The sequence below is a fragment of the Rattus norvegicus genome, chromosome 1 (genome assembly GCF_021556685.1).
Source record: "Rattus norvegicus strain SHRSP/BbbUtx chromosome 1, alternate assembly SHRSP_T2T, whole genome shotgun sequence".
Classification (NCBI taxonomy): domain Eukaryota; kingdom Metazoa; phylum Chordata; class Mammalia; order Rodentia; family Muridae; genus Rattus; species Rattus norvegicus.
In genome coordinates this window covers 28,405,725-28,424,582 of record NC_141534.1, presented here as the reverse complement: position 1 = coordinate 28,424,582, position 18,858 = coordinate 28,405,725, and the positions used below count along the sequence as shown (strand labels likewise).

Here is an 18,858-nt window from a genome sequence, read left to right as displayed (position 1 = left end):
ATTCAGTTCAACAATAGCCAACTGCATAGTTATTTCCTCAGCTCAACTCCTCGAATGCCCTCATGCTGCCTCTCTCCTTCATCGGCCACTTGTTTGATGCGCTCATGTTTTCCAGAGCTTACCTTTGATTAACAGTAGACTCATGTTCTGGAGAGAAAGGGAAATGCCATGAAGGCCCTCTGTCAGGATGTCATTCCCAGCTCATACAATGAGTTCAGTAGCTGTTTCTTCCTGGCTAGCCATGTTTCTGTGTCTAAAATCAAAGTACCAACCATACTCCGGAAGTTTTTCCTGATGTTTAAGTAAGATACAAATGCATGTGGCTGTGGCTGTGGCTAGCAGACAGCAAGCCTCCAGCAAATGTCACTCGTTTGTATTATTCTATCAATAATGAATAAATTTTAAATAATGCATTTCTTATTGAAAGAAGAAAATATGAAAGGAACAAATAACTTTGCACTATGCATAATGAGTTCATGTCTTTAGGACGCAAGAGGCTGGGACTCATAGGGAAAGTGGATTCCAACAGTTGTATATCCATGACCGAATTAGGAAATGCTCAGGTCCAAAATAACACAAGACATGAGCAACTTAATTCCCCTTTAGAGCCATAACAAATTTAAAACAAAGTGGAAAATATAGGCCACAGCTTAAGGAAAAATGAAGCCAAGCAACAATACTTAGTCTCCCAGTGGACGCCTTTTAAAAGATAGGAAAGAATATTTGATTATGAGACAAGGCCCTAGGTGGCTTCCTCACTTCCTGTTCAGGAGACATTCTGCAGCCATTGTCTAAGCTGCACTGAAGGCAAGTCAGAGGAGAATAGGCAGATAGGAGATAGGGTCTGCCCAGTGGGATCAATAAGGTTTACGAGAAGCCGGTGAGCAGTGGAGATTGTTCTCCTTCAAGCCTGAATCATGCAAGCGGGTTCATTTGTTTCCTGAATGCTGGTCTGACAGCAAGAGATAAATGCAATGAAAGCTCTGTAGCTTGGAAAGAGGCTTGTTTTCTCTCCGGAGCATGAGTGTTTGTGAGGTTATTGGGCCTGGAGCCACTTGCAATAATACACGTACCTAGAGCACTCCCTTTGATTCTCTGAGCATAGTCACACACCATTCTTTGCTTATTCATTCTCTCTCAGTGGTCCTGACAGACTCCTTTTGTGCAACCCACCTCAGCCACAAGTCGCCTGCTGTGCAATGATTTAGGACCGAAATGTCATTAAGTGAGTCGTATTTCATTTGCAAGAGCTGGGTGGCCATTGCTTTAGTACTCTGTCTCCTGACCTGCATCCCTTATTTACATTTTTTTAAGATTTATTTATTATATATAAGTGCACTGTAGCTGTCTTCAGACACACCAGAAGAGGGCGTCAGATTCCATTAGAGATGGTTGTCAGCCACCATGTGGTTGCTGGGAATTGAACTCAGGACCTCTGGAAGAGCAGTCGGTGCTCTTAACCACTAAGCAATCTCTCCGGCCCCCTTATTTACATTTTTAATATTGGAGGAATAAAAAGTTCCAAGATGGATATTCTACTTGGTACATTGTCTAAATATCCTATAAGCAAATCAAAGACAAAGGAAAAAGTTTCACTTTGAGTTTCAAGAATCTTAGAATCCTGTGTCCTGTCTCTAACCATGTTCCTCTTCTACCAATAGTATGTTTCATTTTAGATATGTGTAGGTAGACATAACTGACAGTGCTCAAGATGGAATCTTCCATCGTGTAGAAAATAATAGATACTAGACTTGCAGCTTACCTAACACTACTCAAACATCATACTTAGAAGAAATTCAAGCAGCACTCTCAAATAGTGTGAATCTTCTTAGAGACGGAACACCCTCCTAACATGAGGATACTATAAAAATAGACCCTAAAAAAATTAAAGAACGGGTTAAGTGAAAACTACAGTAAATCCTACCTAAACAGCTCACAGAGCCAGGAGAGAATGTCAATTTTATCACACAGGTAAAAACTGAAACAGTCATTGGTTTATAAACCAATGGTATTCATAACAAAGTTTAACCCCAGAGAGTATTAGTAAATGGAGGCCAGCCCCGGGGTGAGCACTTGACAACGGATAATCACTTCAAATTCTCACTTCTTCCCAAGGAGGTAGACACCACCATGACTCTCCACACAAGGGAATGTGAGAAAATAATCTTCCCAAAGCCAGTGTGCCTGGAAATTACAGAGTCCTGTTTAATCTCGGCTCAGGCTGCAGCTCAAGTTCAAACTCTTAACTGACTCACTTGTGTCTTCTAATTCTAGCCTATGTCCCCAACAGCAAAAACTCTCACTGAGACTGTCAATGCTAGAAATTATTCGCTTGCTTGCTTTGTTGGTTTGTTTGGTTTTGTTTGACAGTGTGTCTGCTATGTAGCCCAGGCTAGCCTTGAAGTAATGTGCATCCTGTCTTCGAGTTGCTAGGATTGCAGGTGGTAAGAATTTTTTTAGATCTGTCTAGCATTCCAGTCAAAAACAATACAAAGACTAGGGGTGCCACTAGGAAGGGACAAAACCGGCATCTCCATAAACTCGATGGGAGCATTTGTTAGAAAGTCCAACAAATACATATCTAATAGCCATTGTGTTTCTGGCACAATCCCAGGCACTTAAATCTATGAATTCTCCATATTATCATTCAAGTTTGGGGTTCTATACTGGGACACAGCCACTCCAGGACCCCAAAACTCAGCAGCAGCCTGATAAACCAAAATCAGAAGTGATTTGATATTTGCTACTGTTGTTCTTCCACTATTGCCTTTCTCCCAAAGACCAAGGTTTTCTTTTTTTTTTTTTAATCAATCCATTTATTTACATCTCAAATGATAGCCCACTTCCTGGTTACCTCCTCCAACAACCCCCTGCATCCCATAATATCCCACTTCCTGGTTACCACTCCACCAGCCCCCCCATCACATATCCGCTGCCTCCCTACCCTTTGCCTGTATGAGAGTGCTCCACCACCTGCCCACAGCCCAGCATCCCCCTATGTGGGGTATCAAGTCTCCCCAGGGACCAAGGGCCTTCCTTCCCTTTGCTGTCAGCGAAGGCCATCCTCTACTACATATGTATCTGGAGTCCATGTACACTCCTTGGTTGGTAAGACCAAGGATTTCTATGTGTGGATGTGCATGTCATAAAGAGAAAATTTGGGAAGGTGAGGCAGGAGGATCAAGTTTGTTCAGGAGCAGCCTGGGATGTCGAGGGAACCAAAACCAATCCATATAAACAAACAAAAAAAAATGATATTAACGATCCACATCTAAAATTAAATCTTTGAGATCCTTTGACTATCGCCCATTCAGGAAAAACAAAGAGCCACTTTAACCCATAGTATCAGATTGTGTAACAGCTGAAGAGGACCTTGGCAACCATCCTTGCTCACAGCATCCAAGTGAGGAAACCGAGAGCTGCCTTACAGGAGAAGATGGAGAGAACCGTGGCTCTTGTTTGGCTTCCAGAAATACTGTTCTTCCCCAGAGCACCATGGACGGTTACTTCCAGCATGACCAGCCCATGTCCCTTCTACTTGCCAACTGGGAAAAAATGAAAAAATTTATTGTTCATAAATTTGGATAAGTTGCAATATCTCAGGTTCATATAAATTCACTTACCTGTTATGCACAATAAACCCCGATGAGCAATTTAAAGTTGAGGTACCACCCCCCCCACTCGCTCTGGGAGGGCAAGATGAAGGAGTGAGGAAGGAGGGAAGTGAGGGAAGCTCATAAATAATGAGAAGCCAAGGACTGATTTCATCAAAGTGCCAAGCTCGGGCCATGGAATGTTACAATTGTATAAAATTTATGATTTTCTGAGGGAGATGATTTACTGGCCCTAATTTTCCACAATAAAAAGCTCAGTGGGGATTCTGTGAATGAAATATCTTTTCAAAAATAAGTTTAAAAATGTAGTTCAAAATGAGGGTCAATGGTACCACGTCTGGAGAATAACTCCTTCTCGGATCACCTCCAAAAATGAGTCACAAGAGAAAGACCCATAAAACATGTGTTCACTAAAAAGGCATGAAGTTGTAAAATAAATAAGCAATATGTCGAAAAGCACATCCCATCCAATTTGTTCAATTGATAGGGTTATATCTTTATCGTTGCATTCCAATGAAATAATGAAAACCTGGATAAAAATCTAATAGTTTTAATTAAACAATGAGAAACAGAAAAGAAACAAAAAGAATCATAAAAACAAGTAATGTACCCCATATTCAGGAAAAATATGTGTGGCTTCTTGCAAATCTAACTAATGTAGAATCAGAGCCTGATCTTATGAGACAATTCTTGGTTCCTTTCTTCAATAACAAAATTCCCATCGTCCCTTAGATAAAACCAATATTGACCCAATGAGTGAGGACAGGTCCAGTCCACTGAGTCACAAACAACCTCAATCCCACCTGCTAAGTTGATTTTTAGCTTTGACTCTCCCACAGCTTCCTGCTAGCTGCTGGGACTTCCTAAAGGTTCTATTCTTGTCCTTCCAGGAGGAGATCCTGATAAATCTCTTAAACCTCCTCAATTTCAGTCCCTAAGAGATTAAATGTACCCCAGTTTCCTGCTTCAAACTCCTGAATGTTTGACCTTGTAGCATAGATCCAGCCAGAGGAGAGCTTAAGTTAATCATATCATTTTGGCCTGTGACCATTTATAGCAGGGTATCTCTCTCTCTCTCTCTCTCTCTCTCTCTCTCTCTCTCTCTCTCTCTCTCTCACACACACACACACACGCACACACACAAGCACATACACACACACGCACACACACACACGCACACACACACACGCACACACGCACACACACACGCACACACACACACGCACGCACACACACACGCACACACACACACGCACACACACACGCACACACACACACGCACACACACACGCGCGCGCACACACACACACGCACATACACACACACGCACACACACACACGCACACACACACGCACACACACACGCACACACACACACGCACACACACACGCACACACACACACGCACACACACGCACACACACGCACGCGCGCGCGCACACACACACAACACACACACGCGCGCACACGCACACACACACGCACACACACACGCACACGCACACACACGCACACACACACACACACGCACACACAGTAGATACATTATTACATCCCATCTTTGTAAGCTAGAACCTGATGGTTAACCAAAACCACCTGAATTTCCATAGTGACGATTTAGTCACTGGAACAAAACAATCTATATCTTGTTTTTAATCTTACTTCACTTACAATTATAGATTTTCTACTTAAACTCAAGTCTCAAGCCTGTGTACATTCCCTACATTTTCCGTCTTACTTGTGAATGTTCTGGTGACCCTGTCATGGTCTCCATTTCTTGTCGGTCACATCCTGTGTATCCCCAGTCATTAGAGAATGGGTTGGGTCCTGAGAACCATTTTCCTAGAACCAGTAGGCTACAAAAAGGAGTGCATGGTATTTCCAAAATTGCATGATATTATGTAAGAGTGTCATTATGTAAGACTGTCTGACTAGCAAACAGCTAGAGACCTCTCTTAAGATCAGGTCTTAAAGAAAGAATACACTATTTTTTAAAAGAGGCCATGAGCGTTCCATATAACACAAAACTGGTGGTACTTGGTCGTAACTAGTTGCTAATAATGGCTGGCATCAGATAGCCAGCAAGAAGCTGAAGTTTTTAGTTCTGTAACCACAAGGAAATGACTTTGACCAAAAACATTAAGGATAATTATAAGAGTTAACAGGGCCAGAAACCTGCTGCATAAGCTCCCAGGTGAGAACAGAATTCAACAACACTGCAGATGTCCAGTTGGAATGCATGTCAAACACCATATGTGCCCAAAATGTAAGACATTTGCAATAACAAAAAACCCAGGATGGCGAAAACTATCCTCAATAATAAAAGAACTTCTGGGGGAATCACCATCCCTAACCACAAGTTGTATTAGAGAGAAATAGTGATTAAACTGTATGGTATTGGTACATACACAGGCAAGTAGATCAATGGAAAAGAATTGAAGACCCAGAAATGAACCCACATACCTATGGTCATTTGATCTTTGATAAAGGAAATAAAACTGTCCAGTGGGAAAAAGACAGCATTTTCAACAAATGGTGCTGGTTCAACTAGAGGTCAGCATGTAGAATAATGCAAATCGATCCATTCTTATCACCCTGTACAAAGCTTAAGAGCAAGTGGATCAAGGCCCTCCACATCAAACCAGATACACTCAAACTAATAGAAGAAAAAGTGGGGAAGAGCCTCGAACACACTGGTACTGGAGAAAATTTCCTGAACAGAACACCAATGGCTTACGCTCGAAGATCAAGAACCAACAAATGGGACCTCGTAAAACTGCAAAGCTTCTGTAAGGCAAAGAACAATGTCATAAGGACAAAACAGCAGTCAACAGATTGGGAAAAATCTTTACCAACCCTACAACTGACAGAGGGCTAATATCCAATATATACAAAGAACTCAAGAAGTTAGACTCCAGAAGCCAACAACCCTTTTAAAAAATGGGGTACAGAGCTAAACAAAGAATTCTTAGCTGAGGAATGCCGAATGGCTGAGAAACACCTAAAGAAATGTTCAACATCCTTAGTCATAAGGAAATGCAAATCAAAACAACCCTGAGATTCCACCTCACACCAGTCAGAATGGCTAAGATAAAACACTCAGATGACAACAGATGCTGGTGAGGATGTGGAGAAAGAGGAACACTCCTCCATTGTTGGTGGGATTGCAAACTGGTACAACTACTCTGGAAATTAGTCTGGAGGTTCCTCAGAAAATTGGACATTATACTACCTGAGGACCCAGCTATACCTCACCTGGGCATATTCCCAAAAGATGCTCCAACATACACCAAAGACACATGCTTCACTATGTTCATAGCAGCCTTGTTTATAATAGCCAGAAGCTGGAAAGAATCCAGATGCCCTTCAACAGAAGAATGGGTACAGAAAATGTGGTACATCTACACAATGGAATACTACTCAGCTATCAAAAACAATGGCTTCATGAAATTCATTGGCAGATGGATTGCCCTAGAAAATATCATCCTGAGTGAGGTAACCCAATCACAAAAAAAGCACACATGGTATGCACTCACTCATAAATGAATATTAGTCCAAAAGCTCAAATTACCCAAGATACAATCCACAAACCACATGAAGCTCAAAAAGGACGACCAAAGTGTGGATGCATCGGTCCTTCTTAAAAGGGGAAACAAAAGTATTCCTTGGAGGGAATTTGGACAAAGTTTGGAGCAGAGACTGAAGGAATGGCCATTTAGAGCCTGGCCCACATGGGCATACAGCATATATATATATATATATATATATATATATATATATATATATATATATGTACATACAGCCACCAAACCTAGACAATATTGATGAAGCCAAGAAGTGCATGCTGACAGGAGCCTGATATAGCTGTCTCCTGAGAGATAAAGCCAGTGCATGACAAATACAGAGGCAAATGCTAGCAGCAAACCATTGAACTGAGAATGGAGACCCGGTTGGAGGAGGTTGAGAAAAGATTGAAAGACCAGAAGGGATTTCCAACCCCATAAGAACAACAATACTAACCAACCAGAGCTCCCAGGGATTAAACCCCTACCCAAGGAATACACAGGGATAGACCCATGGCTCCAGCTGCATACGTAGCAAAGGAGGTTCTTGTTGGATACTAATGGAAGGAGAAGCCCTTGATCTTGCCAAGGCTGGACCACCCAGTGTAGGGGAATGTCAGGGTGGGGAGGCAGGAAGGGTGGGATTGGTTAGGGAAGGGGAACACTCTTATAGAAGGGGAAGGGAGGATGGGATAGGGGGCTTATATCAGGGAAACCAGGAAAGGAAATAACATTTGAAATGTAAATAAAAAGTATCCAATGGAAAAAAGAAACTTGAAGCAATGTACCATCTGCATAAAAACATTACCCAGAAATATGACATAATGATGACGATGGTAGTGGTGGTGGTGGTGGTGGTTGTGGTGATGATAACAAGGGTGAGTGCAGACAGTTACAGCTTCTGATGATTGCTAAGTAAATGAGATTAGCCTCAATTTCTAAGTGTGCTCTCGAGAAAGACATGCTGAGGTTCCAGAAGGATCTAATGAGAGATGGACTGGCCACTTTTGTGTGTCAGCTTGTCGCAAACAAGAGTCATTAGAATGGAAGGAGTCTCACTTGAGGAAATGCCTCCATGACATCCAGCTGTAAGGCTTTTTTTTCAATTAGTGATTAATGGGGAAGGCCCAGCCCATTGTGGGTGGTGCCCTCCCTGGGCTGGTGGTCCTGGGTTCTATAAGAAAGCAGGCTTAAAAAGCCTCTTGAGCAAGCCAGTCAGCAGCACCCCTCCATGGCCTCTGCATTAGCTCCTGCCCCCAGGATCCTGTCCTGTTTGAGTTCCTGCCCTGACTTTCTTCAATGATGAAGAGCAGTATTGAAATGTAAGCCAAATAAACCCTTTTGTCCCCAACTTGCTTTTCGGTCATGGTGCATTGCCACAGCAGTAGAAACCCTGACTAAGGTGATAAGAGGCGAGGGAGTTCCAGAATAAGAATGTGTGTTGACCATTGTCTGTGCACATATGATACCATAATTATATGTATTTCACAGGTACATTATTTATGTTTATATATTATACAAATTATTTTTCAATTCCAATAAAATTGTACTTATAAAAAAAAAGAATGTGTGTTGACTTAGCAGAGATGAAGGGTAAAAGGTGAGGTAGGCGGGGCATATCCTTTTTTTTATTTCAGATAACATTATGGTTTATTTAAAACTTATTTCTCACCTTGAGTATGCAAAATAAAAACTCTACAAAATGTTCATTATTTTTTACTTTGTAGTTACAAATGTACAAAATCAAAGTTTGCTTAAATTTATATTGCATATTTATTAAGGCAAGGAACTATATAGGAAAACACATTTGTTCTGCTTAAAGGCATACTTGGGAATAAACCATTGTACAAATTATTGCACATCTGAAACCACAGTGCATAACAGACTATCTGCATAAAAATGTTACAGAAATACACCAGGCTTATTTACCTGACTTAGGTCATAAATGTAGATTGGAAGGCAAAAATAGATTTTCCTTGTCAAAGTATGCAGCAGCTGAAGAACTTTGGCTCCCCCGTTTGGTACCTTTAGAACCATGACTCACCAAGCACCAACATTTAGGCTATTAGAACACATCCTACCTGAATTGCTTCCTCTTCCTCTGACGTAATAATGGCTTTTTAGAAGGCAAAGAGCATGCAAGGTGATCATTACCTGACTGTCTGTTTTTATAACTTTTCTAAGAATTTTTGTACACAAAGGAACTTTTTTAAAAGGCCTCAATGGTTTGTATTGAATCCAAAGAAGCATCTCAGGCAATTTGGGGGTTTTGATTTGGGGTTTTGTTTCTAAAGTTGTTTTTAATCTTTGTTGGCAGGGCACATGCTGTATCACCCTGTTTCCTCCTTTTGTTGATGTCATTGTTTGGTTTTTTTGGTATTTTTGTTTGTTTTGTTTGTTTGGTCTTGTTTGTTTTTCTTAAGATGAGGTCTTGATTGTAGCCCTGGCTGGGCTTTACCCCGATGTGATAGATTACAGGAATGAACTGCATCTGCCAACTACACCCTGGTCTTTGTAAATCTAAATAAATAAATATATATATAAATCTGTAGAATGAAGAACCACATGGGCTCAAAGTACATGGCTTTGAACAAGCTATTCTTTTTTTTTTTTTCATTCTAAACTTTGTTTCGTTGAATGTACTATAGGAACCATGAGAGTGCCTTGGTTATTCTGAAAGGCAAATTACAGAAAGAATTAAAATAGACAGCATGTGTGGGAACCTGATGAATGGATGCTCTAGTTACTTTCAGAAAAACTCCCCAGTGCTTTCTAGTAGAGCGCACTTGAAAAGAGCCATTCATGTCAGACCTACAGCAGCTCAGAGATTGACTGGAAGTCCAATCCCCCCTAGTACCTCTCAGGCCATCCTGTGTTTCCCTCAGCTCCAGATCCTTACTTTGCATTCTTGGCACTTTTATGATGGTGTACACACAGTTCCTGCTCTAAAACTGTGAGGACTTCAAGGACAAAGGCCATCTTCACTTCACCCTCTCAACATCCACCAAGCCCAGAGCAAAGTTAGGCAAACAGTAAATCGTCTTGAGGTGATTTTTTATTATTAAAAATAATATGCACAGTTCTTTCCACATCCCTTATCCCTTTCTCTGAGAGGGTGCCCCCAAGGAGACTTGGAGCATCAAGTCTCCACAGGATTAGGCATATCCTGTCCCACTGAGGCCAGACAAGACAGTCCTCTGCTACATAAATGCCAGGGCCTTGAACCAGCCCCTTTATGCCCTTTAATTGATGGCTCTGTCTCTGGGAGGTTCTGGGGGTTCAGGTTAGTTGACACTGTTGGTCTTCCTATGGAGTTGCCATCCCCTTCAGTTCCTTCAATTCTTCCCCAACTCTTTCATAGGGGTCCCTGACTTCAGTCCAATGCTTGGCTGTAAATGTCTGCATCTGTCTCAGTCAGCTACTGGTAGAGCCTCTCAGAGGACAGCCATGCTAGGCTCCTGATAACATAGCAAATCATCAGTAATAGTGTCAGGGATTAGTGCCTACCCATGGGATGAATCCCAAAGTGGGCCTTTTACCAGAGAGCCATTCCTTCAGTCTTTGCTCAATTTTTGTTCCTACACTTCTTTTAGACAGGAACAATTTTGGATTGAAACGTTTGTAGGTGGGTTGGTGTCTCCATACCTCCATTGGAGGCCCTGTATGACTACTGGAGATGGTCCCTTCAGGTTTCCTATCCCCACTGTTAGGCATTTTGACTAAGATCATCTTATTCATAATAGCCAGAAACTGGAAACAACCCAGATGTCCAACAACCAAAATATGGATACAGAAGATGTGGTTTGTTTTGTGCTTTTATTTAATGATGACCTGCATCCCAGGAGTCTGGAGGAGAAGGCAAGGTAAAGACACCATTCAAAATTCCAGTCTACATCTCAAGCCCATTGCAATATTTGTTTACAGTTCTAGAATTTAATCACACCCTGTTCAGATTCAAGACTTACCTGACCCAGTTTATCTACGTTAACCTGATTGTTTGTCTGTTTCTTTGTCTATTAATAAACACATTTTCTTTTCTTCTTTTCTGTAAGAAGTGTTTCTTGTTCATATATTTTTCCACAATACTCAGTTGCTATGATCAGTAATGACAACAATAAGGGAAGGAACTCTCATTGATTTATAGTGTTTGTAAGCTACCACTGCCTTCCATACAGAAGTGAACCTACATCCACTAACCCAAAAGTCAACTGTAGCATGCATTGTATCTCTGGGGTATTTATAAATATGAGGCATATGTGAGTCTTCTGGTTAGCTGGTGGAATTTATAGTCTTCCTGTTATGTAGTGCTGACAGTGGAAACCTAAGTCCCCAGGAGTTTACTAGAACATTCGCATATGGTCCAATATTACACATACATTTGGCATCTTGATACATTTGAGATCCAATGTGTTTTCACAAGACAGTTGGCATCTGGCTTGAATGTCTAGAAGTGTGGAGGAGAAAAGATGCCAATAGGAAATCAAAGGAGGAGCATGGAGAGCGGCTTTTCTTCCAACCAAACGGGAAATGCTACAACTCCATCAGATGATCAGTTGTCCGACTCTTAAAATTCTGTGTGTGCCTTCAGGGTACTGTTACTTAAAATTAAACCAGAATGTTGTTTCCTTAAAATAAACGAAAAAGACCTGAGCAGCAAAGTTGATTTATTTTGAGATCGAAGCCTGTAGGAGAGGATGTGGTTGAAAAGCCTCATGTTTCATGTCTGTAAATTGCCAGCTGTGTGTCCTTGGGCAAACTGCAGAACCTCTGTCCCCACTGGTGTTCTCATCTATAAAATGGGAACAGACACATTTGAGGCTTTATGCATTCAGCAATTATGATAATGAATGACATAGCTTAGCCTGCGCAGTTTCATGCAGCATCATTTTATTAGCTAGCTACACTGAGCTCTTTTGTAAGTGTCATGACATCATCTTCAATTTTTCGATCGTTATTATTAACTGCGGTGGACATTTTTTGTTTGCCTGAGGGCACACCTATACATGGTCCCCATTATATTTTCCCTTCCCCTCCCCAGCCCAGGGTTCAATTATTTAATCTAGCATGATTCTAGCCCAAGCCAGATCATGAGGACAGCTTTCCTGAGGCCCTGCCACATTTCTGTCCTCAGGGTAAATAATACCAACAGATCCAGATAAAGGTAACAAATTACATACAGCAAGTTTTCCTTTTGTTGTTTCTTTTTACTTTGCTAATTTTTATTCAAGATAATCAAAATTGAAACGACTTGGAACAACAATGGGACACGATGCCTTCAAGGAAACTTAGTTTCCACCTAAAGATTAAGTTTACGTTCAGCCTTCAATGGATTCAGGTTGAAAGTAGAAGTCACAGCAATTCGAAAGATTTTGTTCAAGATGAGTTTCTAACACCTACGACAAAGACTTCTGAACCAAGGTTAATAATGAAAGAAGTGAGCAGGATAATATTGCAAAGAGAAAGCTAACAGAAAGGAAATAAGACTGTCAAAGAGACAGCTGTGCAGAGCTCTTGACATCTCGATGTTGGCACCTCTGCACAACATCGAGAAAGGCACAAGCTGTGGTGGTTAACTTTACCTACAGAAAAGAGTCGGTTTGATGCCTGCAATGCATCATAGAGAGGAATGATCCTCTCTATTATTACATTGATTATAACTAAAATATATTTGAGAGTCTCTTTCCCCGCAACCCCCTAACCATCCAAGAAGCCCATAAGGCTTAAATGACCCTGAGAGGGGAGCCTCCTAGCTTTGAATGGAAAACATACAGTCTTCTCTATTGGCAAGGCCTCTGGAAAAGGGAAGATGCCAACGAGACTACTCCCTTGGCACCCCATTTTACCGGGCTGGCCATCGCGCCAGGCACACTCAGCCACTCCTTGCCACAGTCCTCACTGCTTTCCAGGCAGCCGCAGGTGGCTGACTTGTCCAGACCCACAATGACTTCTCTCTTTCCAACACCAAGGACCGCTTCCTAATCCTTCTTGTTTTCCTTTTCAGTCTCTGGGATTAAAAAATAATAACAATGTCTTCTTCCCTTTCTTTCCTTGATTCTAGAGCTAGTGAGCAGGGGACACCTTAACCTCATCTCTTTCAGCTACCTGGCCTGATTTGCCAATGATCGCCTCTACGTTAAGCTTTAAGCCTGACTGACTTCCTTTGTCCCTTTCTGAAACGTTAGTCCTAGAAGATCCTCTCATAATACAATTTACGTCTACTCTGCTTCTAGATCCCACTCCTGAAAACCAGGGAGGGACTTGAACTTTTCTTCGTTTCGATCATCCCCATTTCCCTCACTTCCCCCACCTATGCACTCTGTAGTGAAGTGGCAAGGATTTTAAGGATCCACCTTTGCTTAAAAGATATAGAGTAAAAGATGCTTTAACCAAAGAAAAAAAGCCAAGGCTTCTGACATCTCTTTATCATCCTCCCAGATCCTATCTCAGCGGGAATCAACCTTCAGATATGGGGACCCGACCTTTTGTTGACCACAGAGAGTCAATCCTTGCATTCCACTGTGGCATCAGGCGAGAACCAAAGTACATGACATAGGGAGTGCAGAATGCACTCACAGGAAGAGCACTGCCCATACCCAGCATGATTTCTAAGCGCACGGGAAAGATGACTGCTCTGGTCTCCAGTTTAACGATATGGTTTTCTCTCTATTTACTTGTTGTATCTCCTGCTCTTAACCTGGGAACTGTTGCCATCTTATATCACTTAGCATCACCATAAGAGAGATGCTTAGGATGAAAGGTTGGCTCATACAGGTATTGCTGGATCTTTGGTGCCTGCATGAAGTCTCAGTGGTACTAACATTCTATGCTCATCGGGTGTGTATCTCAAGTGAAAATCTTGGAATTGTCATGAAACATTGTTCCAAATGAGAAAATCATATATAAGAAACTCTCTAAGACTCCGAGGCATTTTCTTAGTTGTTTTAGTTTGAACAAAAAGTAGCACTGAGAAAATTATATTTGAAAGTATTATGGAAGTCACCCAAAATAGCTGATTTTTTTTAATTAGGTAGAAAAGCTCTAGTACGTTCTATATTAAAAGTAGTCACAAAACTATTCTAATTACTGCTCAACAAGGAAAAAACAACCTAATATTTGGTTTCCTTCACATTCAAGCACATATGCTACATTAAAAAAAATAGATGTTTAGTAGTATCAATTTTTCTAAAGTCTACTGTTTCTGGTTTTTACATTAGGTTTTTCAAAGATATATAATAAATATCACAATTTTTAGAGTTTTTTTCCATTTTCCTCCTTCAAATGTATTCAGGAGAATATTATCTTACTGCACATTAATCTCAAATGCTAAGGAAGAATATGTATTTTTAGCACTCTCAAACTTATGTGCAAATTGTTATTTCAAAATGTGTAAATAGAAAAAAAATAGAGCCACCATCACAGAATTGACATGGGACTACATAAGACATACACAGAGCCCAGGCCAATTGATGGTTATCCACGCCAAGTGCCACCACCATTGAATACCATGCCATTTATAACCTTGGTAGAATCATCTAAAAGATCTCAATACTAAGTTACTGTTAAAATGAAAGCAAATATTCTGTCACCTACTAGTTCTTCTATCAATCCTCCCGCCCCCCGAATTCAGAACATAAACATTCAAAACAGCACTCAATCCTATAAGCATACAATACATCCCTGAGTGAAAACTACTTTATAAGAAACTAATAATTTAAGTATATTGCCAAGTTCACAGTACTGGAAATCATCTCCAAAGAAGGAGGTGGGGAAGTACTCATAGGTAGATTTAATCTGCGAGAGGAGGTGAGTGGATTATGTGTGTATCCATTTTACTGGCTGAGAAATAACTTCTCAGTATCTACCAGCCATTGTTGGCATACAACCAGTACACAGTATTTGTATGGTTAGATTTGAAGACTGAACCAATAGTTTTTACCTGTTTCCTATTTGTTCATTTCTTTCAGAAATTTCTCAAACCATTGAAACATAAAAAGGGAAAATAGTATAAGCATTTGTTCATTTAAGCGGGTGTGAGAGATAGGGAAACAGACTTTGGTGGTCATTACGATGGGGGACTGAAATGTAAGTATCAATGTTCCTTAGCCCTCTCTTGTTAACTACATCTTTTGCCAAGTTATCATAGGCCCTGTCCTCTTTCAATTTTGCTTCACAAACCCCTGACCAGGAAGACAAAAAAAAAGAAGTCCTTGCCATCATACCAGATGTGAAAGACAAGATTGGTAGTGGAGGGAGAAGCAGATGGGGGTAGGCTTGCAGCTGCACCTTTTATTGACTGACTGAAGGCACACTTTTAAAAACTGGACTGCCATTTAACACTGTATGCCTATTCTGTTAAGTGAAATAAGCCTGACTCAGAATAAATAATACTACCTGTATTGTTTCCTTTTCTGGTTGCTATGAGCAAATACATAACAAGCACTATTTTAAGATGAGAAAGTATTTATTTGGGCTTACAGTATAAGGAGATGCAGCTCATTATGGTGGGGAAAGTATGAAGGCAGGAGCATGTGACAGTGGCCACATTATGTCCACAGTCAGGAGGCAAGACACAGGAAACAAGGACAGTATGTGAAACCTCAAAGTACACCCCCCGGGTGATCCGCTTCCTCCAGCAATGTGCCAACTCTTAAAGGTTTCACAAGCTCACCAAATAGAACCACCAGATGTGTTCCGACAAACGATGGGGAACATTTCACATTCGAATCACAGCAACTGTATTTTTTCTCCTTCATGGAACATAGATTTAAATGTGTGGAGATCAAGAGAGAAGCAGAGAGACAATATCTTAAGCATGAAAGAAAATGTTATGGCATATATGTGGCATAAAAGCAAAAGGGGGACATTTGAGAGCAGTAAAGAAAACAGGAGTGCCGGGCAAAAGTAGAGTGAAAGGATGGATAAGAACAGAGTATTAAAAAAAAAAAACTCAACAAGAGGGAAACCGTGCCTGGCACTGTAGACCCAGTCAACATGACTAATGAAGCCATGGATGTTGGAGGAGAACCAACAACCACCACCTTACCAAACCAGCATAATTCCTAACTACATTCTACAACTGTGTCATTATATCCACAAATTAATGTAGTTCTCACTCTCGGCCAGGAGACTTTTCCTTGCAACAAACAGAGACCATTACAGAAAATCACAGCCAATCAAAATGCAGAATTCTCAAGCCCAGTCCCAAATGATAAATCTACAACACAATTCCTGCTCCTAAGGCACAGGGATCACTGAAGAAGAGGGGTGAGAAAGACAAGAGCCAGAGAATCAGAAAGTTTGCTGTGAGACTCTGTTGTCCAGTAAAGTCAGAAGCTATTCCTGTAAGGTCTCATCAATATGGTTGCCTAAATATGATCTGAACAGGGAGGAGACCAACAGGCATGACAATGTAGAAGGCACAAAGCTCATGGTGTCTCAAGCCTAGACAAGAACTACAGACAACTAAAGAATGTTGGGAAAGGGAAAAATTGTCTTTCCCAGGGAAGAGCAGATCAACTGGTTAACTATTACTAAACGGTCAGTCAAGCCTGTTAACATGTATGTACAAGTAATATTATACAGAGGCAATGAATTTGAAAGAGCAGGGGGTGGGGCAGCTATACAGATGAGTTTGGAGGGAGAAAAAGGAAAAAGAAAATGATATGATTATATTATAACCTCAAAAACTGAAATGATAAGAAAAGAAAAGAAAAAGAAAAAAGAATAAATAAGAAAATGTAAAATCATAATGAAACCCAATATTTTTATGTTAACTTAAAATTTTTAATTTATATTCAAAACAATAGAGCACACCCAACAAATATCTAGAATTTGATGTCCATTAAAAAATACCTTAAATGTCATCCTGAGTGAGGTAACCGAGACACAAGAGAACACACATGGTATGGACTCACTAATAAGTGGATATTTGCCCAAAAGCTCACAATGCCCATAATACAACCCACAGATCATATGGAGCACGGAAGGAAGGAAGACCAGGGTATGGATGCTTCTGTCCTGCATTGAGGGGGAAACAGCACAACTGTGGAAGGTGGAGGGAGAGGGCGACCAGGGAGAGAGAAAGGAGGGGGAGGAAATAAGGGTGGCAGTATCAGGAACTGAAGGAGATATGAGAGAGGTACAGGGGGTCAGGAAATCTAACAAAAATATGTAGCGGGGGGATGAGGAACTGGGGATGACCACTGGAGGGTCCCGGACACCAGAGAAAGGTGAGGCTCCCAGGAACCAAGGGGATGACTTTAGCTGAAATGAGCAGAGAAGGGGGAAATAGAACCTGTTGAGACGTTTGAATTTTTAATCCAGAAACCGCTATCCATTTTTAAGTTTTTTTTTTAATTAGTCATTCCATTCACTTACATCTCAAATAATATCCCACTTCCCGGTTACCCCCTCCACCACCACCACCACCACCACCACCATCACCACCCCTGCCATTCCATAATATCCCACTTCCTGGTTATCCCTCCACCAACCTCTATCCCACATTCGCCCTTCCCCTTCCCTTTGCCTGTATGAGAGTGCTCCCCCACCCGCCCACACTCTCCCACCCCACCACTTCAGCATCCCCTATGCTGGGGCATCAAACCTCCCCAGGACGAAGGGCCTCCTCCCGTTATCTACCTCCAGTAGATAAGCATGGCCCCTGGTCAAGGGAAAGGGCCACACACCCATCTCAAAGTTTTTAACCCAGAAATGTTCCTGTCCAAAGGAAGAACATTTCTGGGACAAAAAAAATGGAACAGAGACTGAAGGAAGGGCCAACCAGGGACTGTCCCACCTGGGGATCCATCATGTCTACAGACACCAAACCAACACTGTTGCCATGGTCAAGAGGCGCTTGCTGACAGGAACCTAGTGTGGCAGTTCCTGAGGAGGTCCAGCCAGCAACTGATCAATGCAGATGTGGATGTTTGGAGTCAACCATCAGACTGAACTCGGGGACCCTGGTAGGGAGCTGGCAGAAGGACTAGAAGAGCAGAGGGGGACTGCAACCCCACTGGAAGAACAACAAAGGCTGGCCTGACCACCCAGTTCTCCCAGAGTCTAGACCTCCAACCAAGGAGTTTACTTAGAGGGACCCATACATATGTAGCAAAGGATGGCCTTGCCTGACAGCAATGGGAGGAGGCCCTTCGTCCTGGGGAGGTTTGATGCCCCAGCATAGGGGATGCTGAAGTGGTGGGGTGGGAGAGTGTGGGCGGGTGGGGGAGCACTCTCATACAGGCAAAAGGGAGGGGGAGGGCAAATGTGGGATAGAGGTTGGTGGAGGGGTAACCAGGAAGTGGGATATCATGGGATGGTGGGGGGGGGTTGGAGGGGGTAACCGGGAAACGGGATTCCATTAGAGATGTAAGTGAGTGGAATGACTAATTTTAAAAAAAAAATCACTTAAAACATGGATAGAGGTTTTTGGATTAAAAATTCAAACATTTATATAACCAAAAATAATGATCATTCATTTACTTGCATTATATTAATGTGACCAAAATACCCATTTAGCTAAAAGACAAGAATGTTGGAACTAGGGAGATAGCTTATCAATTAAGAGTGTGGTGTGTATTTTTCTTACATAGGACCTAAGTTCAATTGTCAGCACCTACACTGGGCAGCACACAACCTCCTGTAACTTCAGGAATGGGATCTGGTGCACCTGGCTTCTA

The 18,858-nt window shown here is 41.6% G+C and overlaps 1 protein-coding gene across 14 annotated transcripts in view; it reads right to left on the bottom strand.

Annotated features, from left to right (window-relative positions):
* Trmt11 (tRNA methyltransferase 11) overlaps nt 1–18,858 on the bottom strand; it is a 197,588-nt gene that overhangs the window by 39,504 nt on the left and 139,226 nt on the right. For 8 of the 14 annotated variants that reach the window (XR_015634089.1, XR_015634071.1, XR_015634085.1 and 5 more), the window contains one exon: nt 11,825–11,966. The exons of 2 other annotated variants lie outside the window; for them this stretch is intronic. Coding sequence is in view for 3 of the 12 variants with exons in the window: in XM_087579005.1 (XP_087435131.1) it covers nt 11,895–11,966 (72 nt within the window). In the remaining 9 variants the exon portion in view is untranslated. Of the gene's footprint in view, nt 1–2,805; nt 3,546–11,823; nt 11,967–18,858 lie in introns of those variants that run through there. 4 more of the 14 variants (XR_015634093.1, XM_087578840.1, XM_087578969.1 and 1 more) reach the window with 2 other exon arrangements.